At 36.9% G+C, this 27,266-nt stretch overlaps 1 protein-coding gene across 1 annotated transcript in view; it reads right to left on the reverse strand.

Moving 5' to 3' along the window:
• Nucleotides 1-27,266, reverse strand: part of TPO (thyroid peroxidase) — a gene marked incomplete at its 3' end in the record, with an annotated part of 77,458 nt that overhangs the window by 35,389 nt on the left and 14,803 nt on the right. The window contains exons 4-5 of the mRNA XM_010131844.1: nt 5,534-5,618; nt 106-275 (exon numbers count right to left, since the gene is read on the reverse strand). Of these exons, the coding sequence (XP_010130146.1) occupies nt 106-275; nt 5,534-5,618 (255 nt within the window). The remainder of the gene's footprint in view (nt 1-105; nt 276-5,533; nt 5,619-27,266) is intronic.

Here is a 27,266-nt window from a genome sequence, read left to right on the forward strand (position 1 = left end):
CCTGCTGAAGGTAAAATAAAAGTGAAGCTAACCCAACTTTAATCTAAAAGACAACATTCAAGCAATCAACAGGGGGGTTTGCCAATGTCAATACACTGTACTTACCAGTTGGATGTAATGAACGTTTGTGCTTCTGGCAAACTTTTTCTTTCAGCACTTGAATTGACATTTCCATTCGTTCAGCTGCTTGGGAAATATCTTGACTCTCTCGGTCAGGAAATTTTGAGAAAGCCAGCAGCAAGCTAGGAGTTGCTATTCCTCTTTCTTGGATATTTCTATAGTTGAGAAAAAACAGAGAAGGTGTTTTAACTTACAGCCTTTTAGAACTTTTTCATAGCTGTATTTGTCTCTGTTGGATATGTTCTGAATTTAATTTATATTTTGATTGAACGGTGTGTGCTGGGAAAGCAGAAAGGAAGACTACTTTGTGACCTTGTCCTGCAAAGAAAATTCTGGAAAGAAAGGGAAAGTGCCCTTCCATAGGACACACACAATACGGTTAAGCATGTGAGAAGCCTGCAGGATGAGACACAAACTGTTGGGATGGACAGAGCTGGCAGTACAGAGTTGCTGCAAAGACCTTGTGCAGAATAGTCACAGTATGACTCCCACCATAGACGTATCTAAGTGAATAGGCTTTGCTTTTACGTAACATTTAATATCAAAGACCATCTTGATCATTGCAGGCAGACTCACAAATTCTCCATCTTTGTAGGTACTCGAAGCCCAAATGGACAGTGCACAAAGCAACCTGCTCTAACTGGCCCTACTCTGAGCACAACACTGGCCTAGATGGTCTCCCAATCTTTCTCAACTGTTCTGTGATTAACTGACAGATTTATTTGTAGCTCAGCATGGGCCGTCTTACCACTGTGCTTTTATTGGCAAAGGAATCTTGAAAAAAGTGCAGCAGGGAGAATTCCCTTTTTAGCTGGAAGTCCCAAGTCCTAAACTAACTCCTACAGCTTATGAAAAAACCACTCCAGTCTATTTCCAGGCATGGCCATAGGTTACATACATCCCCAAGGGTTTCTCTGTAGCACAGATTTATTTGGACATGCAATTTTCATGAAAACATTGTGCTGTCATATTCACTTAGGTTTGTTCAAAGCACAAGACAATTTTAAAACGGAAACAGCAGTTTTGATTTTGGCAAAGCCGTTAAATTTCTGTTTGCAGAATTAGAAACATGTTTACATAAAAAGCATTAAGGAGGAAGATGCAACTCCAGAGTTTTTTCTAGATGCTAAATTTGTCTGTAATTGATCCAAAAGAGCATTATCCTGCTTATTTATTCTTTATACAGAAACTATTCCTTTCCATTCGAGAGCAGAGCTTGAGAACTCTTGCCACTATGAAAAAGAGCTACCTTGTCTTCAGCACTATGTTTTTCAGGTTTTCCATAGAGAACTGGTAATCTGACTGAGAATCTGGATAATTAAAAGTCCTGAACTGTGTCCCAGTTAAAAAGAAAAGAAAGATGATATAACTAAATGCCAAGAACTCAGGTTTAATGTTTAATATCCCCATAAGGATAATATCAGTCATGCACCATTTAAAAAATACTATATGAAGATAAACAAGTTTGTACAAATGAGTTAAATCAGGACACTACCAATTAGCTAGGAGCTAAGAATCAAAAACATACTGCCTGAAAAAAAAAAAACAAAAACCCAAACGAAAAAAACCGCTACCCTTAATGGTGAAGTATTTTCCATTTTGAGATATTTTCTCTCTTGTCTTTTGTCTAATCTCACAGATACTATAAGTTTATTACAGCAGTTATTACTCTGCCACATTTCCTTTGTATTCTGTCAATGTCCCATCCCATATGGTTGTCCCGTCCCCCACTTACTCACTATATGCATGCTAGTCCCTTCTTCGCTCCTGAAGCTGAGTTCTGATTCTGGAAGAAGATGCTGGTTTTCTCACAGTGTAAGCTACAAATTGTTTTGATATTTTGTAATGCAGAAATAGCTTAAAAAACCCCTAATTAAAATAAATTCTCCAGAGTATGACCCACGCTTTTAGCCTCAGATATTTTGAATACCTGAGATCCCTTTTTGCCTTACAATACTATATTTATAGAATACATTATTTAGAGATTTCTAACAAGAATTAATGCCTCAGATATTTATCACCGTTCAGGAGGTCTCTCAAAATAGTGATGTGGTACAAAATATCAGGTGATGAAGTTAGAAAATTATAAAGAATTTCTTCTTTCCTGTAGTGTGCACATGGTCGGTTTGCTTTCAGACCAAAACAGCACTAACTGATCACGCTCAGGTGTGTTTCTGCAATTATAACTTCTTATCTGAAACACTGAAAATTATTTTCCATTTCCCTATGCATACAGATGATGCCATCAATGGTCCCTTTTGTAGATGGTCCTTTGCAGTTGGCATAGATAGGGGCTAGTTCAATAATCAAACTGTGGAGTTTGCAATTTAGATTCTCTAAAAACATGAAATTAACTAGTTCAAATGTAGTACAGACTAAATAAGAATGAAGATGGTAAGAAATATTTTTAATCTGTCTTTAAGGCTTGAGGGATTTTTAGGGTTGTCATCCTTATGTTTTATGTCATTAAGAATGCTGTTACTTCAGCTAAAATATATGTTAAATTGTACTAAGTAATTTCAATAATTCCTTTATTTATTTGGGCTGAGAAAACCCCTTGTGTTTGTATTAGAATTGCACTTAACTTCAATCTGTCAGGGCAAGTCCAAACAGGAGTCCAAAAATATGTCCTATCTAAACCTCACTCAAACCAATTACCTAATGCAAGGGAGGAAGCCTCATCTGAGCTAACCACCATAATTCACATCTATCTTATACATAACTAGTTCATCTGTCCTTTTGAATTAGTTGCCAAGTTCTAACAGGAGGAATATATGATCATTTGCAGCTGTGTGCAACACAGGCATAAGAGACTATCACTTTGCATAGCTTGCCCATTCTGAAGTTTATCTTTAGTTTCTTCTACACCTTAAAACCCAGAAGAAACAGACTCAGTAGAATATAGAAAGGAATGTGCAGTCAGAATTGGAAGCACTTTCAGCAGTGCCAAGATTCATTAGTTAAAGCTAGTACAAGTTTCATAATTTGTATTGCTTGTTATTATAAGATTTACTGGAACTAGAGCTTCCTCTCGCAAGCCAACTGCCACTTTCAAAACATATGTTATAATGCACCTGGTGGTAAATTAGCAATGTGTTTGCACATATCACTGGCTAAGTGTCATAACCTCACTGGTGACAAATGGCTCTGAGAACCCTATTCATACTTTCTAGATTCCCGTTGGCATTGCTGCTGTAATACACATAGTCCGTGTTAATGATGATGCCATTGTGTTCCATCTATGCTATGTTAATACTAAAGACTAACAAATCAATAAGCTAATTGGAATAGCAGGCAGGTACTAGACAACAGTCGTAAGAAGCACTTCGAAAGGGGAGACAATCACAAACAAACTAGCAAACTATGAAGACTATACTGGGACCCTTGTGACCTTAAAAACTTGGGAAGTAATTCCTAAGAATGGCATTTTCCTAGGAAAGAAACTAGAATAATAAAACAAATTCCACCAATATGTTTAGTGCATTGCCAGTCAATTGCTTGAGCAGTTAAAATAGAAACAGCAATTCAAGATTTAAGAGATTATATTAAACAGCTGGGGTGAAGAAATGTACTTCTCTGCTTTAATCACAATTCAAGGTCAAACTGAGATCTCAAGAGAAATCCAGTTATTTTGATGCAATTTGCAGTTCAGGCACCTAGACCATGAATTCAGCAAACATCAGGTTGGACTATTGTACGTGGAACAACCAAGAGGTTTCTCATTCTAACCTGAAAAAGGAGCTCTCTTTTCATCTCAGAACAGCCTTTTCAGTCTCAAAGACAGCACTGAGGTCATCTATATTGCATTGTAGTTTCCTTCAATTACTTGTTAACCAAGGTAAAATAAGTTTTCACAGTGTGATGACTTCCATAGCTCAAATATGCAGGCACAAACATTCCTTTCTAGCTTTTAGTTTTGTGCTGACCAGAGCTTCAATTCAAGTATACAGTATTCTTAAAGTTACAAAGGAAAGAAGACTTAATAGCTTTAAACTGAGGTGAAAAGGCAAAAGTATTTAATTAAGGATTCAAACACATCCACTCCTCAATATAATGATCAATTAGATAGATAGTAGTTCAGTCCTCTGTACTTGCAAATGGCCAAGGACTAATGTCTAAGAGGCAGGCATAGAACATTTACAAGTCTGTATTAAAACGGAAAGAAGTCTCTTAATTATATTTCTAATTCTCATTGCACTAATTAATTAGCCATAATGAATTGAATTATATAAAAGCGCACAATAGAAATATAATTTTCACTTCTGATCGTTTGTAAATTGAAAGACCAAGTATTTTATACCAGTTAACGTAAGAGCAAGTGACAGTCTTATGAACTTATTGGCTGCTTACAGGGTTAATCCCAAACTTAAGCAAAAGACATGACCAGTTCTCAGAGCACTGTTACTAGCAACTTCTGCCCAAGAAAGATCCAATGGGTAACAACAATGTCTATCAGAGCAAATACTTAACAGCTTTAAATCACTGACCTGATTTTCAATTGCTGCTGTTAAAAGATGGAAGAGGAAAGGGGAGAGAGTGAGGAGAAGGGAGAGTAGAGTAAGGGATGAGAGGGGAGTAGAAGAAGAGAAATGACCCGATCACTCCAGAGGACCCTTTCAATCACAGCTGTGCTGTGACTGCAGTAGAAACAGCCATCTCCGCCGGAGCTCTGCAAATCGTGACTCATTTTCAAAAGACAAAATCCTTTAGGAAAGTCTGAGCAAAACGGCGATGATTTCAGCCTGTAAGGCCTGGCTGATGTGCTTCAAACATCGGAGAAAAACCAACTTTGAGGAGCAGAAAAATATCGTCAGAGCAGCAAAGAAAATTGTTAAATTTTTTGTACTTGTGACTAGTCATTCTGAGGCACTTTCACCATTCCTAGGATGGGATCACTCTTATAGGATAACTCAAGCACAAAGGAGCTTTCTGTAAGTTGCTTACTACCCACAGTTGAAGATCAATGTTTTATTTCCTTTTTTTAATCCTTTTATTGTATCTGTTTTAGAAAAAAGGGAAAATGTGAAATACACTTCGACTGTCCCATTTAAGGCAATAGGGCTTTGACGCTGATGCCATAGGAGTTGTTCCCATCTCACTTTGCACTACAAAAAAACTTAATTAAAGTTCAAAAATATGTAACATCCACAAAATTACAATTTTTGAGCCCCATGTTAATACAATGTGCTATCTTACTTAGATCAGAAAAACATTCCTATTTATTTTCGTATTTCTTATTTTTCTCTCATTCTAAGAGAGCAATTTAGGTGGTAATAATACACAAGGTTATACTGATTCAGATGATCACAAACATAATCTATCATTATATATTTTCTCAATGGAACAGACTGAATTCAAACATCTCTCTTATGAAAGCTTTTGCTGGATAGATCCTTACTATATTTTTTTTTACCTTTTCAGTGGAAAATGTACAGCATAATCCACCAGATTAGAGCCCTTCTGGATAGCCTCAGTAATGCAGTTATCTTCAGTTTCGTCTGGATTTAAAAAAAAAAAAAAAAAAAAAACAAGAGTAGTGTGTATACAAACAAATTTTATTCTCTGGATTTAAAAAAAAAAAAAAAAAAAAAAAAAGATGGATATGTGATTCAATAAAATCTTTATTCAAATATTTAAATTTATAAATGATACAGATCTGTAATGTTAAGGTATGTGCAATTTTTTCCCATTAAAATACACTCTATATTTTTGTGTTACTGAAACTAATGTTGTGGCTTCTGACATTTCTGAAAGATAAAGTAGAGATAGTAAATCAATACTTCCCTAATTTATAAGGATTGTCTAGTTAGACTTTATTTCTGTTTCTTGCAGAATAAATCCAGCTGTGCACGTTATGCAGTATCGAACACAACAGGTCCAGCTGAAACATGTTGTGTTCAGTGCATGTGATTATGCTCCTTAGGCTTCATATGTGTTTTGCTTTAAGCTGTCCTTGGACTGATAGGACAAGTCTGAGCCTCCCTCATAAGTAATGTGACCTGGCCTGAGCCACATGAAGAATTCAAGTCCACAATCAGGCATAATTAACAACCTTTAAGACCTTCTGGGATCTCACCAAAGCACGAAAATCCTATTCTCATTTCTGCAACTCTATTTGATGGAAAAACATACATGAAGCTAATAATACTTCAGCTCTGCTATTTTGTGTAGTGCTATCATAGAACATATATCATCTGCTGTGTAGATCTAGCTTCACTAGTTATATTTAAAATCCAGTGGTTTAATTCACATCTATATTTTGTGATATCACCCATTTTTTCTTAGAAAATGAATCATGAATAATAAGAGTTTGCTAATAATCATTTATGTACAATTGTTTATCATTTATGTACACAGTAATTTTAGGTGATATATTTTAATCGTAGTCCATGTTGCACTATTTCTCTCATCTATTTTTTTAATAGGGTGCTCACTAAAGGGAAAATAATGTGTTACGAGGAGTAATCTTTCCTAGTCAAAATGCTACTTCACTCAATTAACGATCTTAGCCTCTAACAGTAGTAATTTCTCTTTTTTCACCTATATATGATAAAATATTTGATGATTCATTTAATGTTATCATTCAGATTTCTGTTAGATCTGAATATGTTTTTCAGGTTATTTTAAAAAGCAAGACTGATCTTTATAGGCCGTACAAGAGATAATTCTTTTAGAGTTTAATATTGCATGATTTTTAATTACTTTTAGGGAGTTCACCTCTGAGAAATATATTATGCTCAAATACTCTTCATGATGTAGTATTGACTCAAGAGTCTGATCTAGAAGAGAAGATCCCCCTGCTATACCTGAATTCCGTTTTCTCTCTTTCTTTTCCACTGAGAAGTATGCTTTTGCTAGCAATGCAGTCTTTTAAAAACTGTGGTACTTGCGGTAACTATTGTGCCCATCAAATGAAAGGACACTTACTATAAAAAAAAATCATATAGAGTCCTATTCCATTTATTTACAGTCCATGTATAATTCATTTTATAATAACTAACATACAATATAATCTCATTTTAGACCATGTCTTTCCAAACAATGTGGAAGCTCCAGGTAGACTATCCACTATGGAAAACAAATCTGAATCCCTGTTTCACAGTGATGGTCCAAAAAAGAGTTCCCATCTGTATTACCGGCTTGGGGGTTGTTTCAGGTTTTTTGTTCACTTTATTTTGTAAATATTTTTTTTTTTGGTGGTTTATGATGCTACAGTAACTTCAAGTTAAAAATTTCCAAAGGATTTTCCCTTAAGAATCAGATCTATGGATTCATCATTAATTATGTAAAGATTGAAATCTTGTTTCTTCATTATCCCTGCCCTACTTTAATGCAAAATCCATCTCTTCAGAAGTCTCTTAAAATTCAGTCTAGCATCTGCTATATTTCTAGTCTACTAGATCTAACTGATTTAGATTGACCAGATGCAAATAAAACAGTTCCGATGTTTAAAACGACAAGATTGTACTGTTTGAACACAGGCACTACTGCAATCTGAGATGCTCTAAAATTTTCCCAGTATCTTAAGGGTGCCAGTAGAGAATGGACACACATGAGATGTACACCCTTTATGAGCAAGGTGCCAAGTGGGACATCCTCTGGCAAGTGACGCCAGCCCAGGTTGAATGAACGTAGTGATTGTCAGACTGGGGAAGAAATCCAGCAAGCATGCTTGTAAACATATTACCTAACATATGAGTGTCACTAAGAATGTAAAATCAGTCCCAGACAAAGCATATATAATTGAGATACATTACACATACGAAGTTTTCCTTTGTGAATTTATGAAGCTGCATTTTAAAAGAAAACACCCGTAGAGTAATTCTTGCAGAAGTCTGACGATAGTGTATTTTGCACATAAAAAGAGATTAATCTAAACTGCCATTGCTAAACTGTCTGCAATGCCAGTGTATTTTCAGCCTAACAGTAATCGTTGACAAAAGAAAATAACATGTATTTTTTCTGTTACTGTGATGGTTGTTAACTATCCTTCCTGTGTTGAAACAAAGGCAGAGACAGGCAGTCGCCCTGACAAGGATCTCAGCTATCCTTCCACCTTCCTATGGTACTTGTGCCCGTAAGTTTGCACAAAAGCAGGGCTTTGAACCCCTGTGGAGAGGGAGCCTGCGAGTCTCAGGTTTGTTGAAAACTCATTTACACCTCATTTCCGATATTTGACAACAGTGCACATTTGTCTACTATTTAAAATGGGAGACTTGTCGAAGAGACAGCAGAATCAAGAATCGAGAATCAGAGAATGAACAAGGGAAAAGAAGCAGTTTATTCTGTCTCTTCTCAGAGTACAAGCCGAGGCAGTGAAAGGAGTCTCACTCTTGTCCTAAGACGTTAGAACAGAGGCTTCGAAAATACTGAAGTTGGGACGCCAGCAAACAGTATTTGGGAAGAATTTGCATTTCTGTAAGCGAGAGATTCCTCTATTAGCTAGTGGAGATCGTGTTATTGTGAATTCGTCCTCCCTAGACTGTTGGTAAATAGGTCTTAATTTGCATTGGTAAAGAGAAGGTATTCAGATTTCTATCTGAGCTGGTTTACTTGTGAAACCTGTTTTCCCTCGTTGTAAGTTGGCAGTTCTATGTAAAATTTCCCGACCAGCCATCATTTGAACCTGTTTAAAGGAACCTAATAAAACCCGTTTTGTTTATCTATAATTGATTGTGGACATTTTTCGTAACAGTTACTTACCAAATAGGATATCTTTGCCTATCCGAAGGAAAGAAAAGAAAACAGCAGTGAAGGCTATAGCTGCTGAAATTCCCAAAATAATGAACACTTTCATCTACAAGAAAGAAGAGATAATTGTTGACAAAATACATACCTTCCTCTTCTAATTATAAGCCATACTATAAATCATTTCCTGCACATGGTAAATTTTACTTTTGAATTAGATTTGTAGCCATGTTTGACTATGTTTTTGAAGTTCAAGCTATTAATTTTTTAGAAAAAAACCTGTAGTTCATTTTATCTTTTTTCCTTTCTTCCTTATTACTTTCTCCATTTTGAGAAACTTCTAAAACAAGGAGATACATCACTCTATTTTATAGCATGATATTTTCTGACAATATTAGCAACACAGACTTCATATTAGAAACACAGCAATATGTTACCATTCATTTTGAACTAACATGATTTGATTGTAAATCAGTCATTACATGTAAGACAGTGAAACTGGCCAAGATAATAATACTATCAATCAGACCCCTCCATACTTCTAGCCATGTAAAATTGTAGTATCAAAGCAGCACAATGAATATGCTCACATGGCAAATGTGAGCTACATTCTCCATTTTGGTGCACTGATCTTCTGGTAGTTATTACAGCACTAAAAATATACAAACTACCCAACAGGTAACATTTTTCACATGTGCTACGTTGATTGGAGATTGAAAGATTTAAAATATTTTTAATTCTATATTCTATCAACACAAGAAAAATTATAATTAATAAGTCAACTCTAAAAAGTCAGGGAAGCAATATTGCCCTATTGCCCATAGAAACTTATGTGAAAATATTTTTTTAACATTTCATGAGTTAATGTGATCAATTTATTCTAGAAAATGTCAAGTAAAAGTTTTACAGTCTGACCTTTTGTCTGTTGAGGAGATTATATTCCACAGTTCTGTACTTTATCGATGGCAGTAACTGTTCTGAAATCTGAAAGTGAAGTACTTTACAGGGCCCCAGCTTACACTACCAGCTTCATGCACTGGTACTCACTCAAGCTTTAAAAGTGCAAATGATTTCAAAGTCCTTTGGCCACAGTATGTTCCCACAAAGAAGAAACTGACATTTAATGCTTGAGTTGTTTATTTTTTGTCCTGCTAGGTACCAAGAGCTACCTGTGCATGCAGTTATGATGTCAAAGTTGTTTTCATAGAAATGTGAAGGAGAAATGTTCGGACTGGAAAAAAAAAAAATCTAAAAATTGCAATGTTATGTGGTACAGTAAATTCTGGGTAAACTTTTCACTAGTTCTCTGACAATGACAAAGGCGGCAACTTCGTGTCCTATTTTATGTGTTTATTTTGGTACTTTACCAAACTGATCTTCATAAACTCAGATGATAACCCCCAGATTGCCCACCAACTTCCTTGCAGCACTTTTTATTTTGTTTTGTTCTCTTGGATAATTTGTTTCATGTATCTGGGCCTACCTATTTTTATTTAGTTACACTTTTCATTCCTACTGCTTCTTCTAAAGTCAGTGTTTTGACCTAAAGAATCTAACCGACTGTTTTTTTCCATTTCCTAGTTAGGCAAAGAGATTGAAATCAGATGCACTCAGGATTGAGGACGTCCTCATGCCATGTTTGCTTGTGTCTACAGGGAGATCACAAGGTGGAGCTAAAGATCGGTGTTTTGATCTCTGTCCTAAGGGGTAAGCAAAGTAAGGGTTGGGTAGCAGGGAGCATCCTTGAGCTGGTGGTGGCTGTGATATATGGTAGTGAAAGAAAATCTACAAGCATGTGAACTGACTAGATGTAAAACTCAATATTATTATAGTAAACTTCAGCTCAGGATTATCATCCATAAGTCTCTTCCCTGAGAAGGTGAGTGGGCATGGATGAAAAGTATGCAGAGAGTAAAGAGAAAGACACCTCTGCTGGAAAAGTAGTTTTATGTTCCTTATTTGGGGGCTTTAAGACTGCAGACAAGTCAAATTTGCAATACCTCTTTAAGCCCAATCCAATTTGCAAATCTTCCAAGGTTGTTTCCTTCTATAAGAAAACAATGACTGACTTCTTCCATGGCACAGCGAGGCATTGAGAAAAGCAGATCCATTCCTGATAGAATAAGGAGCTTTCAACCAGACCTTTTTACAGGCCTGATGGTTTTTTGCAGTTTCACAGTCAAAGTTTCCCCATTAGTACAAAAGGAGCTTACCTACACCAAGGTTCCTTTACATGGGGATCTCAACCTTTGCTCATCGGTTGCAGTTGAAGTACTTGTCAACAGCGGGCTTTAGACGGTTACATGCGGTGAATTAATCTGTGATGAAATATTTCAATAGCAGCATCTATTTTGAGTTTTCCTGATTTTAATTTAAGAGTATAAATGTTTAAATCCACACTGACCCTCAAACACTGTTTTAGTTAGAAGGTGTGGTAAGTCTTACTTGCCCTGGACTGATAAGGCAGACGCAATTGTAGTCCCATTCTTACTGGAGCTCATTCAAGATCCTGTTATTGAAATCTGTTGAATGAGAAATAAGAGGGCAAAGTTTAGTGGCTCAAAAACAACCTTAATTTTTTTGAATCCAAGATTCATACTTTGCCTCCATGTCAGTGCAGATAATTTGGATTAATATCTTTCTTACTGTATTCCCTTTGCTCTGGATTTTCTGTTAGCTCTCTGTCTTCAACTGTTCTTTCTGCAGAAAGGGTGTCAGACCTGAAACTGCACAGAACAATGACTGTCTAAACACAGAGTACAAGTATAAAGTGGTCCTTATGATAAATAGCAAGAAAAAGAAGCAGTGAACCTTAACAGTTAATCATATTAATAAGTTTTAAATTACATGATTTATTCAAATTGTTTTATTCCCAAGATTTGAATCTGCACATGAAGAATAGTACTATTTCTATGTTCTTAAAAGTTACAGCCCTAAAATTAAATCTTTGAGTTGTTGATAAAAAGATAAATTCCATTCAAGGAAATACCCCAAAGCAATAGAATTTCAGATTATTCACACATACGAATCTCTACAGACCTACTATTGTATTCAGAAAAAATAGCCCATACTTAAAAATATTATGCCATTGCAACTGATGTTTGATACAGGGAACAGACACGTTTCTATAACCTCAGAACAACTCTAACATTTGCACTGTAACAGCCTGCAGCTGTACCAGGCTCTCTGAGGCATCACCAGTTCTTACAAGCACTAGACTAGAACGAGACCTCCAAGATAAAACTGAGCAGCTGCAGGAGCTATTTTTGATAGCAGGTTATACTGTTTTGTAGGATTTAGTGGCAATCCTGGGCTCTAGCATGACATGAAGGATACTCTGTTAATGTGGATGCCTAATCTGTAATAGAAAAATTAGTCTCTGACCTCTTCTGGCTATTAAAATTCCAAAACCACTCTTTTGCAAGAGGAGAAGAAAAAAGTGCATATAACTATACAACACTCCAGCAGAAGCAATTTTGCTACAGTTCTGGCTTCACATCATGCAAACAGCAATTAGCCTCTTTCAGCAAAATGTCACCAAACCAAAAAATTTTAAAAAAAGGTGAAAGAAAAGTAGTTTACAAGGGGAGACAGTTTAGCTGGGTTTCATCAATACCATGATTTCCAGTCACCTTAAGCACTTATTTTTTTCCCAGAATTAATTAATTAATTTTATTAGAATTTTATTAGAAACATTTCTTTGCTATTATTCACTTTAGATAGAGAATAAGCTGCAGAGGTCTGTGAAGCCAAAAATGGGGTAAACAGGTGAATAGGTAACGACCATTCACTGTCTATTCCAGTACCGAACTAAGGGTCAAGTAGGTGGCAAGTTGAAAACAAAAGAAAGCAAGCTATTATTTAGACAACACTGTGGAACAGCTCGTGTCAAGAAGCTGTGGTAAAAAAAAGTTTATATGAGTTCATAGAAATGTTTTGACAATTTTGTGGATAACTTTTTTGATAATTTTGTGGCCTGTGAGAGTCAAGATTTGAATCATGATCTCGCTCAATCACGAATAGACTGGAATTTTTCTTCTTTTACAAGCTTCTCAGCATCAGCTGTTGCTTTTTGACAAATGCAAAATACAAAGTTAAATAGTTCTTAGGACTAATTGCTGTGGACTAATTTCCATGGACTAATTTCTTGAATCTTGGCTTAGCTGGCATATGTAAATGTCTTAAAGGGTAAGTAAGTGAAAAAATATACTTACATATGGCAGACAAATAGTTCTATATTAACTAAATAGCTCATATTATTTCAGTCTTTTTACAAGACAGTAAATAATAGATTGGGGAGAAGTTAATTTTCCTCAGGTTCTGTGTTTAAATTGTTGTCACATGATTAACAAATAGCTTTAAAGATCAGGAAATAAATTGAAGCAGGCCAGTAAATAACTAAATGGCTGTCTATAGTAACTAACAGCATCCAGATTAGCAGTAAGTACTATAAGCAAGGAAGGAAGAGAAGAGCTTTGGACCTTTACTCCTGCAATAATTATGCTGCAAGGAGGAACAAGCAGCTTGCTGATATGGAAGAGTTTGATGGTCTGTGGCTAAATAAACTATTCATCTGGATAACTTTGTGACTGGTTTTCCAAATGTCATGCTCATTCTCTAAAATAATGTCTCTGCCTTTGCAGATTAGTTACGGTCTCATCCTGAAAGAAGAAATGTTGCCCCAGGCTGGTGGAATGTATCTTATATTCTTATCTTTCTTAGGGTAATGGTTTGCTTTGAGTATCATTGATAGGATTTGGTCATTACATAGTAATTTTATTGTATGATGCTGAAACCGTGTTCTTAGATAAATTATCTTTCTCAGAAGCAGGTGGGATATAACATGTAAATAACTAGGATTACTGAAATTCAATGTACATTAATTGAATAAATCTACGGACCATGACATTGTCCTTTTAAAACGTTGATTTAAACCAAACTGGCATTATATCTTGTGTAAGCAAACAGTATTTAAAACTCAAATTACAGGAAGTAACTTGAGAATTTTCTTTTAAATGTGCTGTGACTTATTATACTTTGTAATAAATGCACAAGACTCTTTAAAGGCAAATTTAGCTGCAGAGGAGAGTCCACTCAATTTCTTCTGTCTGCACTCGTGCCAATCCTATATACCACTGTTTGAAAACCCTGCCTTAACTAAAGAGTAAATTATGATTTATATGGAAGAATGTGGAACATATGAACGATTTTTAAGGTCTATATAAGCTCTGAAATTCAGTGGCTTGAATCACAAACAACTTTCTTTTTAAAGTGAAACAGAAAATTAATCTTTCATGTTGACAAAGCACTGATATCAGGCCAAACTCAATCTCTTTCAGACACATCATTTTAATGGCAAGCTTAATGGTGAGATTTCTGCCACCTTAAAATATATGGCCTTCTTACAGAGACCATGGTGGTATCATGTAATGAAGTTTATGTCCTTGGATTTAAGGATGGTACATAGATGCACCATGTGTCATGTAAATTTGACCAGCCATAAAGCTGGTCAAATACTAAGAAAATCACAAGCATGATCTTTTGTAATTGAGCAGAAAACAGAAATTGATTTAGAAAAATAAAAACAATGACCACATAATACAATTATGACAGACTAGTTTTAGTATTCTGCTTGCTGTGGATGAGGCTCAACACAGTTAGTGACAAATCCACAAGAGGATTTAAGATTCCAGAAGAAAAACTGGGAGTTGCCTGTACTGAGAGTAGTTCATTCCCATACTGAAAGTATCCACAGATGGCAGATATTCCTGTTCTCCTTTTGTAGTGCTTTGCAACGAATGAAATATTCTGCGAATATTTTTATGGGAGGAGCCATGGTGGGAACCATGACATATGGATCTTGCATCAGAAGTTCCTTGGAACTAGTAGGAACTAGTAGGAGATGGACTGATGTCTTTTACTTCCTGTCTCCCACTACCAAGTTACTGTGAAAATCCAAGCAGTGGCGATATGTTTTAATTTTGTACCCATCATTCGCAAGAAAAAAAAAGAGGTGCCATAGTGAAAGTGTTCAAGAAAAGTACATGGACACCTATAAAAGGTGAGGAGCAAAGAACTGTGGCTGGAGAGAGGCTCTGCCTTGCAGCGAGTGGTGCAAATGTTATACCATGAAGCACATTTTATGGTAGTTGTACGTTCTCAGCTGCCCTTACTAGCTGGGTCAGGAGCCTCAGTATGACAGCATTGCTACATACTATTTGGAAGAGCCTTTCTCTCTCTCCACGCCTTCCAAAAAGCCTGGGTTTTTCTAGGCTGGATACCTTTCCCAAAATTAGGCATTAGAGCTGTCAAAGTTGTGATGTGGAAGCCCCTCTGAGGGCACAAATGTTCCAGTAACTTGGAGTAGCAGTGCTTGAATTCCTCCTCATGCTTAAATGTTTTCTGCTGGTCTACTTTAGTGAATTGCCTGGCAGGTTGCATTTTCCCAAGAGCGGCATTGACTTTCCAATTTTTTTAAAAAAATTTTAATTAATATTTTTATTAATTCAAGATGAAGGCAATGATAAAGAATTGTTTCAGAGATGGAATTGTCAGTCTGGAGAAAGAGGTAATGAAAGGAAACAAACGGTCAGTGAAAAATTAGACTTCTATTCAGTAAATCCAGTAATAAAAGAATCTCTCAAGATGGCCACCAGCTCATTAGATGGATTGTTCACCAGACACATCCTACATTATAAACACATTTTGTTAATTGAAAAACACGTTTTAAATCTAATGAGATACTCTTGAACTGTTTCCATCTAAGTTTATATTCACTCAGGCAAATGAGTATGCTTCTGAATTAATCTCCAAATTTCCATTAGCCTGTCACAAATCAGAAAGTAAATGATCTGAAGAAGTTAAACGAAACATTCTTCATGAGTGCCGCTATTAAGAGGGCACACAGCACTACTCTCTGGGACATTTAGTGTTCAAGTGAGCCTTATGACTGAGTAATAAAAACAACTTGGCTATTTGACGTCATGTCAGGGTTCCGCAAATCCTGAGTTGTTATTTTTAATGCACTGATGAGTTTGAAGCATTGGGCAGATAGATAAAGAATGTTGCAGAAACTCAGACAGAACAAACGAGATGTTGCAGCTTGCTTTTTATATTGAAATATCCCTATGAAAAAGGCACATGAGAACTATCAAGCAGGCAGCATTGAATAGTAACTAATAACAAGAACTAAACCCATCACATTTAAATGAATATTAATAAGAATCAACACTTTGCAAAAAATTAAGCAGAGGTTACCAAACAGCTGAAGGAACAAAGAAAGGTATGTGTGTGTGCATCTATTTGTAGGTACGTGTATATATATATATATATTTATATATGAAATTACATAGACATAACAAAAGAAATCATTTTTCACTGAAATAGTCATAGCTGAATTGAAGCAAAATTAATAATAGATACTGTGGGAGACTGATGAATCCAACAAAATTATTTTAACAGAGTCAAATATAAAGCAATATCTTTGGCATTAAGTTGTGCAGTTAATATAGATATGAGAATCTTGAAAATCTGTGACTCAAGAGAAAAAAAAAAGATACAAAGGAATCATCACTGATTCTCAAGAGACCTTTCAGGTTAATGTTCTGGCAAGAGAAAAAAATGTGTGGCCCTGAGATGCAAAATGAGAATTTTTTTTTAAAATAATTCATCTTGTGTCAGTGTACGGAATTGACACACTACTACAAGTTCATCATGTCCACTCCTGAGGTCTGGAGACTGAATAACCTCTACCAATATGAGGCTTGAAACAGTTTGCTTGTTTTGGTGAGAAAATGCTAATGATTGACATCTGATGAGGTTGAGAATTTACATGTGGAAAAAAAACCAAAACCTACAGAGAGCAAGTTTTCAGTTCTGCAGAAGAAGGTGTAAGAAGATACACTAACTGTGAGCTGTTCTGGAGGTAGACAACCTTGATCAAGAAATAAAACATAACTTGCTAGTAGCAAAAAATGAATTAAAAAATGAAAGAGGTTACAAGGGTGCGCAGTGAGAAGGGAAGAAGGAAAGCTTTCTGCACAGGGCCCTGGCACCCTGGACATGCCTTAGTTGAGGGCTCTCACATATGATTTCCTTGGGTACCAGTGACCAGTACTGCAGCACAGCTCTGTGTGAGTGGGAGCACAGCGCCAAGAACTGACAGAAAGAACACCAGAGTTGTTTTTCTCCCCATCTTCTTATTACTCCTCACACAGACTGGTAGCTAACACCTGCCTGCTGCCCTTCCTGTCCTCCCCAGGCGTTCCCTTCTGGCTTCCCAGCCCTGCCCTTGTGAGCAGCAAGGAGCCCTGCCTGGGCAGCCCCCTGTCAATGACCATCTGGCTGGCTGATTTTTTAACAACCAGCTTACTGCATGCTATATATTGGTACAGAGGCAGTTAATTATGGGTAGTCTGGAATGAGGTCTTGCCAGGCCTATCAGCTGTGTGTATATATATATATTCATGTGTATATTGCCGTAAACCACAAGGACATTTTTGGAAATTGCTATGAGTACCACAGTTAGAAAATAACTGGTTTTTCTCACAATGTAGCCCTTATTTCTTCAGTTATACAGTTGATCCCTGGTTTCTTGTCTGACAGAAAACTAAATCTGTGCACTAGTCAGATCAATGGTATTTGATGGCAGAATGGTTTGCTTTCTAAGAAGATCACAGGGAAATAATGAAATCCATGTTAATGGGAAATAAACACTTCGTAGAAATGTCCTTTGACAGGAAGCAACTTTGGTAGTTGTTTATTAGGTAGCGCACTGGCAACATGAGTTGCCCAGTTGCCTCCCCAAAAAAGCTCTAACCTTATTTTGTTGCACTGCTGAATGTATCCAAAATACATATCTATGTTACTATAATTTAAGTGCTGTAAATCCGTAAGTTTAGTACTGTGTAATTTTGAAGCATTTTGATACCCAGCTCTTTTTTCTAGTTTTCAGCATGTTATCAGGGATCAAAAAACTTCTCATTCAAAACGCACAAACAGAAGACGCGTGTGCCTTTCTCTGGTACAAAGTAGCAGTGCCATATGGTGGAGCTTTTACTCAAACACTGGAGTCTCTGGGATGCAAAGGTGCTTCTGTAGAAAAAATTAAATGCACACTACTGTTTTAATCCATACCGCTGGATTTCTACTCAAATCAAGATGAATGTAGCTAAGCTGCCTGTGACAAACTGTGCTAATTCTTCAGTCGTGCCTAGGGGTTATTCAGTAGACTGTTGGCTGGCCTGGGGCAAAATCGTATCAGAGAATTTTCACAATTAGGGATGATCATAACTCAGATCCCAAACATTGCCTGATGAAGTTTAGTTTACTAGCATCAAAGTAATGAAAGGTTCAGAGAAACAGCTTGATTAAAAAAGGGTGCTCTCTATTCAGTTTTTCAAGGTGATTGATGTGTCCAGCATGAAAGACAGAAGCATGTCAGACTCTTCATTGTGTGATGGAATAGACTCAATAACATGCCCAGGTTTTGCTGATGGCTACTCTGTAGTACAAAATGAACTTCCTAGGGCTCTAACAGGAGGACAGGATTAATCAGTTTGGTGTGGGTATTCATCCATAAATAATAACACAGTATACGACAGGACCAGTAGAAGCTTTGGGATGTGACAAATGTAATGCAATATCTTTGAATGACCACGAATAAAAAATGACTCCTCTACCTGCAGAAATTATTCAGCAGTCTGAAGTCATGTGTATAACTCATACAGATGTGTTTTTAATCTTCATGTATCATTTAAAAACAAATAATATCATGACACAACGTAGCTTTTCTTAATATACATAAATCTAGGAATGACATCCATATTGTCTTCCCCCTGAGGCACAAAGAAGTTTAAATCCTCAATTTCTTTTTGGTTGGTGCCTGTGATAGCACCTAAGCACCCAAATTTGCATTAATAAAAAATCACCACATTTGTGTGCCTGTGCAACAGCATAACAAGTCACCAGTGTAACACAGGGCCCAAAGAGCCTGTGATCTGGATGAGGCAATGCTCGTTCTCACAGGTTGTTTCTTCTCAAGCCTGTCAGATGAACATAGTGGACTACTGTCCCCTGTTGTCAACTATTTGGGCAAAGGGGAGAGCTATTCGCACAGAAGGAAAAGCAGTGGGGAGGAAAGGAAGATGCTGATGATTGCAGATCTTTCATTTCTTGAGATTTGGCCACCAAAGGAGTATGTCCTGACTGCTCTGATGTAACTGTCACCTCTTGAGATCTCATCTGAGACAAAGAAAGGCAGCTTCATTTGCTGAGGCAAAAAGATGCCTTTTCTGCAGGGCTGCATAAAAATGTTAAGTACTGCACTGTCATATCAACATTAGCTCAATATAAGCAAAGTTCTTGCGGCACAGGAATCACATCTTAGGTACTGTGACATTCTTTCGCGGTCAGAGAGAGAGATTAGATGGCAAAGGCAGATACAAGCAGGGTAAAATGAGGTAGAAGGTAGCAGAAAGAGCAGGTGTATCCTTTAAAGGGGGAACAAGCAAAAAGTGGCAACAGCAATGGGCAGAAAAAAGCATAACTTTCCGGGAATTCTGCCTGTGCTGATCACAGTTATTATACGGCAGGACGAAGCTGCCAGCAGCAATGTTTGCTTTCTGTGCAACAGCCAGGCTGTGTATACATAATTAGCAAGCAGATGGCTATTGCCCCACGAGGACCATAGTTTACAATGACTTTTTCTCTCCACTGCTTGTGCCATAGCATTCTTTTTAAAATAGTGCACGTGCCAGGTCTGGGTAATGGTTTAACAGATGCTTCATCTTGGTTTCAGGACATCATATGCAGGAAAGTTTCTCTGAGAGCCAGGAAGGAGATGTTCATGAAGTTATGGATGTTCCAGTATGTCTGACCTTGCTCAGGTGTACAGATGCTCCTTTAGCCCCAAGAATGCCAGGGACATATAAATTCAATAGAGTTCAAGGAGGAGGAAGGTGCAGAAGAGGTTGGGCTTATCTCTTCCCTGAGAGCCCACCTTATGATCACCTTATACAGTGAACTGACAGGTTTGTTCAGTTTTTGAACTGGAGAACTTGGAGCTAAGATCTGGAGGCCAAATGCTGTTTTACAAGATACTGGAAGGTTGAAGGGGAACAGGCACGATGTGCCTTAGTTACATGGGTTCTCTTACAGAAATACGAAGTATCCTCCATTAAAGTTATTATTAATAATGTCTTATGTCTAATAGTATTTTTTCATATTTCAGAGTATTCTCAAGAACAAAAAACATGTTCAGGTAAAGAAATAGGTAAGAATGAATTGGCAAAGGACAGTTAGTCAAGAGGTTCTTGGTTCGCTTAGATACCATACTTGAGTATAAATAAAGCTGTGGCCTCTCATTTAAATCTGCTTCATGTGTCATTGTTAACCTGACCTCTGTGTGTAAGCCATTACGCTCAGTCAGTTCAGCAGTCTCTGCACCCTTTATAGACTGCTCTGACCCTGCTTTTTCTCACTAGCTTCTGTTCAAACCCCCAATTACTTTCTCTCTTCCTTTCAGCTGTATTTTAGCTTGAGCTCATTTATCACCTCAAGTTTCACTTTTTCTCTGTGTCCCCCACATTGGCCAAAGGTTTGTGGTATTACTGTCTCACCCTTTCCTTGAAATGAGTACACCTAATCTCTAAAGTGAGTTAGATAAAAGCACAAATTACAACAAAAAAACTCTGAAAACATTTTTTTTCTGCGGTTGAAAAATATTTTTTTTTTTCACAAATGAGCAGGAATTTTCTTCTCTTTCAAGCTACGTACTACAGAAAATAATTTGGCTCTATCAATCCAAGCATGAAGTAGAACAAACAATCTGAAATAGTTAATATAATTTGGTACAAAGCAATTACATCTGTTGCCATGAGAAGCACAGTTTAGTGCCATGGGGAAGTTAAAAAGTCCAGTATGTCATAATAAAATGCTATTTAAGCTGCACATTAATGAGACCTTCCTCACACCTGCATTTTTCTTTTTGAAAAGGGAACCAGACCTCAGGATCACACCTCCCCAGATGAGTGCCCTGCCTGCTGGTTTACAGAAATTTGCACCTTAATTTGTGCTTACTTTCCCTCCTCAGCAAATCTGCCTCCTCCCCTCAATAGCAGCACAACCACATCAGGAGACCCAAAAGTGTGGCCATTCGCGGCAACCTTTTGAAAAGACAGCAGCTGTGACATCACAAACAAGGGCTCTGGTACCTGCCAAGGCAGAGGAGCAGTTGCTTGAAGAGTGTGCAGCCCTCCTGGCTATCTGTCCTGCCCCTCCTGTCCTTCCTGCAATGCTGCTGCTCAAAGGCTGACATACTAAACTAGATCCCTTCAGGGACTGCTGGAGTTAAAATGCCAGGTTGTGACCTGTGATGCAGGTGGTAGCCCTGAGCAGAGGAGGGGGACAAGCAGGAAACAATACCATCTAAAAACCTAGCTGCTCTAGGAGCTCACTTGTTAAAAGAACATTTCTCACTCTGGGTCCACTGCTGTAATCAACTGGCAGTTAAATAAGGGAGTCACTCTGCCTCTTCTCATCTGGAAGTACATATTTTAACAGGAATGGAAGCTGTCTCTTCATTTTGTGAAGAGACAAAGAGACAAAAGACAAGAGTCTCTTCATTTTGTGAAGAGACTGGTCTGTCTGCACTCTAAAAATGATCTATAGCACCAAGCCTTTACCTGGACCAAGCAACCTTCCTCCCAATTGTTTACCTTCTCCCTACATGGAGAGCATATCAGCACACATGGAAATTTGGTGTATTAATGATGTTCAAAGATTTACAGCCTTCAGATTCAGGGTCAGAACACTTTTTCTCTGGTTGTCTTTTCAACCTCCATTTTCAGTTTAGTTGCCTAAGCCGCTACACTTTTCTGATACCAGGATACCTCTTGATTCAAAGACTAAGAGATGGGATAACTGAAATGTGTTAACTACTCACCACTTGTCTTTGATTACACTGTCTTGGCATTACCTCAGAAAGCAAGCTCAGCTCCATTACTAGCACACACTGTTCTCCTTTTAGTTTTAAATTCAGGATTTATTTTTCATTCAGACTATATTATCTTCTTCTTGAAATACTGTTATTTCTTTTAGGAATAATTTTTTTTTACAATTAATAGACCTTACAGGTAGGTGATTCCACTCTTAACAATAGGAGTGTCATCTAAATGTTAGTAGAGGTGCTTTCTTCCCAGAAGCTAGATATACTAAGGACCTTTAAAAGTGAATGTTTATAAAGCTTTTCTGAAGCTCCTTTTTCCAAACATCTGCCCAGTAGAGTTGACAGTGATCCTAGTGCCTCACATTTTCCTGTTAGCAAAGCAAGGAACAACTATACAAGAAATCTCAGATCTCAATTATGCCTAGCTTTGAAGGCTGAGGACATTTTGCTGTTCAGCACCTTCCTGTTCAAGATATCAGCACTGATCTCTCACTGAAACAAATGTGTAATGTGGTCATTATGTCTACAAATAAATCTCAGATGGTTGCATTTAAACAATGGGAAGTGGCTTCTAATGGCAGTGGAAGGGCTTCTAATTCCTGATTCCAGATTATAGACAAAGGCCAGATCCTGACTCTGCCTTGTCCTGTCTACGACTGAAAGCAGGTGCTGTGTATCCCTCTCTCCATACCTTGATTTCCATGGCCAAAGCTGGTGTTTGTGGCTGAAGGAGGATGCTGTGGCCAGGTCCCCTCGCTGGTTGATCACAAGGACTGTGGATCATCACTGATCGCACCTAGGCTTCATCATAGCAACTGGATCAAATCAACTATGAGTTACTGAATGAAAGGTGAAATGTGGCTACATTCTTTACTGATCCAATTACAAAACTTTCATTTTAAAAAGGAACACACCAAATCACTGATAAACCTCAAATAGCTGCTAAATCATCCCTTATATTTAATTCATAAATGAGAAAAAAACATTAATGAGGAATAAATTATTTATTCAAAACCATCTATACAAAATAACAATCTTGGAGATAAACACTTACATTTTTAAAGTGCATCTCTTCATTGCTACAATATTCAATTTGCTAATTTACACTGTACATTCATAATTTATAAAAAAAAATAATTGGTGAATATTTTTCCTGTTGGATGTTAATAACAATGTCAGGGAGCACATCTTCCATTATAGAAATCACTTTTGAAGTGTGTACATATACAAACTATTCACATCCAGATGTAAAGACAACACTGTGACAACAGCAAGAGTATCACTAGAAAGTGGAATTACAGTATACCGTATGATAATAGGTTCTCTTGTTACAAAAGGTTATTTAAAAGTGCAAAATATATACACTCTGCCTTTATATTACTTCTTGGTTTAATCTTTACTACTTATTAAATCCCTTTCGGACTTTCAGAACTCAACAGATAAAAGTACAGTAATTTTACACTATGTAAATCTACAATCATGCACATGTTGCAAGGCTGCACTTCCAATTAAAAAAAAAAAAGCAAAGCTACACACAGAAAAAAATACCACATTCCAAGTGCCTTTTCTAGTTTTCCAACTGAAATATAAAAAATGAGTAACAAAATGTATAGTGAATACCATTTACATGTGAAACATTATGGTATGAAAAAATATTGTTAATTTTTCTTGTGAAAGAAACCTGTGATATGCAAAAACCAATAGAACAACAAAAATCTAACCGCCACATGGCCAAGATGAAAAACATTCAAATGGTCTCTATTTGTCTGTATAGAATTTTGCTATCTATTTAGGTTTTGCTCTATTGTGAACTGCTGAACTAACGCACTTTTAGGACAGAGCTAGTGGATTGTCAGGAAACAATAAGAGACAGTTAGTGGCTGCAGAAGAATATACTAATTCAGATATTTTGCTTCTTAAAAAAAGAACTTCTGAGTTTATGTAACGCTTTAAAACCGAAGATCTTGTGCTGCTTACCTGGTGAAGCTCACTTTGGTTTGTTTTTTTTTTTTCCTGTGCCAGACTTCAGTATACCTGATCATCCAAAATTTATGTCAATTACTGAAGAAAACATGATCCTTCCCATTCCCTTTCAACAAAGACAGACTTACAGGGTGGAAATAAGAACTAATGGCAATTAGAGGGCAAGACCTGAGAGTTAATGTCACCACTGATGATTCAATCCTAGAAACCCTGAGTTCTTAGGAAATTCCACTGACACCCTCTGACTTTCAAAGGGTGGAATGGAAGTGTCTGGAAGTGGTTTAAAACATTTCCTATGAAGAGTCACTGGATATTCACATACCTTTTTCTTCTTTGGGTGAGAAAAATCAGGCATTAAAAAGAATATCTGAAATGTACATTTTTTTCCAGTGAACAACAGTACGCAGCCATCAGCCTTATGCTGTATTGTGGGTTGCTGATCAGAATGTGAGCCAGCTCTGGACATCATTGCTGGTGACACTCACACATAGGAAAAAAGCACTAATTTCATTAAAATCCTCCGCATTTCATGTCCATAAAGTATTTTTACAAGTTTTCACCAAGAAATGGCAATTGCCTTTTACTTTGCAAACAAGATGACATGATGGAGGGGAGGAGAAGCAATGGCTGCGTATTTCAAACTGATCATTTTGGGGTGGAGATTCCCAGAACTGTGGTGCATGGCTCTGTTACTAATGGTGTTTGCCACCCACAGTGGACAAATTTACTGTGGTATTTGAGACAGAAATTCCTTGAACTGTTGCTATAAAAGTACATGTGGGAATGCTATTAATATAAATTTCAAGGACACATAACAACCACTTTTCTCAAATAAGGAGAAGTCAGTGAGCTTTCCCTTCTTTCTACTTAACACTTTAACAAAGAATAATGTCTTGTGTCAGTTTTTATATGGCTAAGTGAAACCTGAGCATATTCTGAGAACTTTAAATTCCCTTATTTGAAATCATAAGTGATTTATGGAATGTGATCTTTACCACCCTAAGACATTAATCACATTTCTGTTGAAACAGGACTAGTATTAGACTAAAATACTATGAAATATGCCAAAATACTTGATTTAAACCTTAAACCCATGATCTTATTGCATAACATTCAATTAATTTTCTTGAATTTTCTGGTGGATATAAAGGGAAACACAGATCTGAGTATCTAACATAATAAATTGCTTTTTTTTTTTTAATAATCATTGCTTTTAGAACAAATCCTTTTTTTAATGTAATGGAATAAAGATAATGCAATAAGCATAAATGATTAATCGTTTATGTACAACAGAAGGTGTCATGTCAGAGTAAAATTTTGAAATAACTGACATTTTATCTTGTCAACACAGTGAGCCATGAGAAATTTCCAAAAGGGGCTAAACTCCTATCTCCCTCTGTCTTTGTGAGATTTAAGAACTACAAAATATGGGTTGGAAATAAGAAATTTTGAATTAACTGGTTAACAGAAAATTTTTCTGTTTCCAGAGGAAATGAATAGAGGTACTAGACCAGATAAAAACCCAACAATATAAGGATGCTAGTATAGGTGGAAAAAAATACACTAAATAGCAGAAATATGATTAGTGAACAAGCACATGCTGTGGGATGAGAGAACACAAAGGGATGAGATGAGAAAACTCTCAGTGACCAGCAGTGATCTAACCTTTTGGAGAATGGTATTTCATCCTCTGAGATAATATAAGTCACTGAGATAATATTAACCATGTCCCCCAAAAGGGATGGATGACATTATAATCTGAGGAAGAGAGTAGTGAGATCTATGTTTACATGCTTTGAGATACAGAAAGTACATTTGCAAAAAAACATTCACTAATGCAAAAAGGAAAAAAAGAATCCACCAACCAAATAAGATTAAACTTTTTCTGATAAGACCACTGTTACTTAATAACAATAGTAATTCTACTCATGCTGTCTAAGGAATTGTTCTGTAATTCTCTTTTCCTGCTCTTTACATGTTTGTAATTGTTTTCATTGCCTACTCCAGCCTGCGTATCAACTACTCAGGGCACACTCAGTGTATTCCCAAGCACCTGGTTTCATGCTGTTCCACTGGAGCTCATTATTTTGTATTTTTCTCTCTGTTCACATCCCAAGTTTTTCATTTGAGAGAGTGCTTTCACAGTTTAAATATAATTTTCCTTCCCACTACTGAATTAATATTTAAAATTACTTCTAAGTATCGGTGGTCTAACTCTATGGAGTACAGTATGCAGTTCTGCGCTTTATTACAAACACTGCTCACAGCTATTTGTGATCTACAGACAAAAGCCTTGTCAGTGCAGTTATCTCATTTACAAGATAGTATTACTTAAGTTTGTCTTTCTGACTGTACTCATATGCTGTGTCACAAACATTGTTTTCTCACCAAAAAAATTACATAAATATTAATATTTGAAACTAAATGGCAAGTCATTCCAGTGCACTTGTGTTTTAATATAAACTTCAAATTAGCCCATTTTTGCCTGTACACAGTGAACAAGAGACAACTGCACAAATTTGAGAGTGAAACGTCTTGGGTTAATTCATTGCCTGTAAGTCTTCTGCATGGGTAGGCACCATTTTCAAAGTGGAGAAAACGGTGGTGGGTGCTGTGATCATCAGTGATGAACAATCTGAGGCAGCACAGCTAAAATCGTGGAATAATATGGAACCAAGATGATTAGGAAACACAAAGAGAAAGAGGAGAATCAGACACCTCTCATTTTTAGTACTCAGAGCGAATTAGTTTCTGCCCTGATCTGCGGTAGGGGGATTTTTAACAAGAAGAGGGTATTTCTCCATGTCTGGCTGGTCACCCTGCAAGCTCTGCTGTTACTAAAATGGAAGAATCTGGAAACATCTTTATAATCCTTATAAACCTTTACCTCCTGCAGAAGGTCTGTGCTTCTTCTATTGTCAACAATAATTCTGCCATTTGGCAAGCTTGTTTGTGCTACACAAAGCCACTGAGTAAGTCATTGTGCTTTTTGCACCTTAAATGATCTGTTAATCAAATCATTTTCTGTTCAGCTGAAGCTCAGCCTTCCACTACTTGCTTTTGTGCAGACACAATTGAATTTGCACTTTAAAGCTATTACAGTGACATCAAGTTTCCTATTCCTCACTGAATTTCGCCAGAATGGTATTCACTGAAGTGATTCATTTTGTGACAGAGAACAAGGGACCCAGTCTGCTGAAGAGACTTCACTGCTGGGTGATGAAACGACTCCGTGAGTAGAAGTCAGGGGCCATGGCCACACCTGCTCGCTAGCACCTTGCTGATGTAAACCGCTTGTAGCCCTGTTTGACTAATGGTGGCTTGGGCGACACAGAACAGGTTTAGGACCAATGTGTTAAAGGAAAGGAGTTTTTTTCTCCTTAAAGACAGCTTTTCAGAATATTTGCCCTGTTTTGTTTCATTTTCAGTTCTTCTGTGTCTAAACATAAAACTGTTCCTCACTCTCAAACAAAAATCTGAGATAAAATGCATATAAGGAATGGTGAATCTTTGCTTTGTGTCGGGGGGG

The sequence above is a fragment of the Buceros rhinoceros genome, unplaced genomic scaffold (genome assembly GCF_000710305.1).
Source record: "Buceros rhinoceros silvestris isolate BGI_N320 unplaced genomic scaffold, ASM71030v1 scaffold5280, whole genome shotgun sequence".
Lineage (NCBI taxonomy): Eukaryota > Metazoa > Chordata > Aves > Bucerotiformes > Bucerotidae > Buceros > Buceros rhinoceros.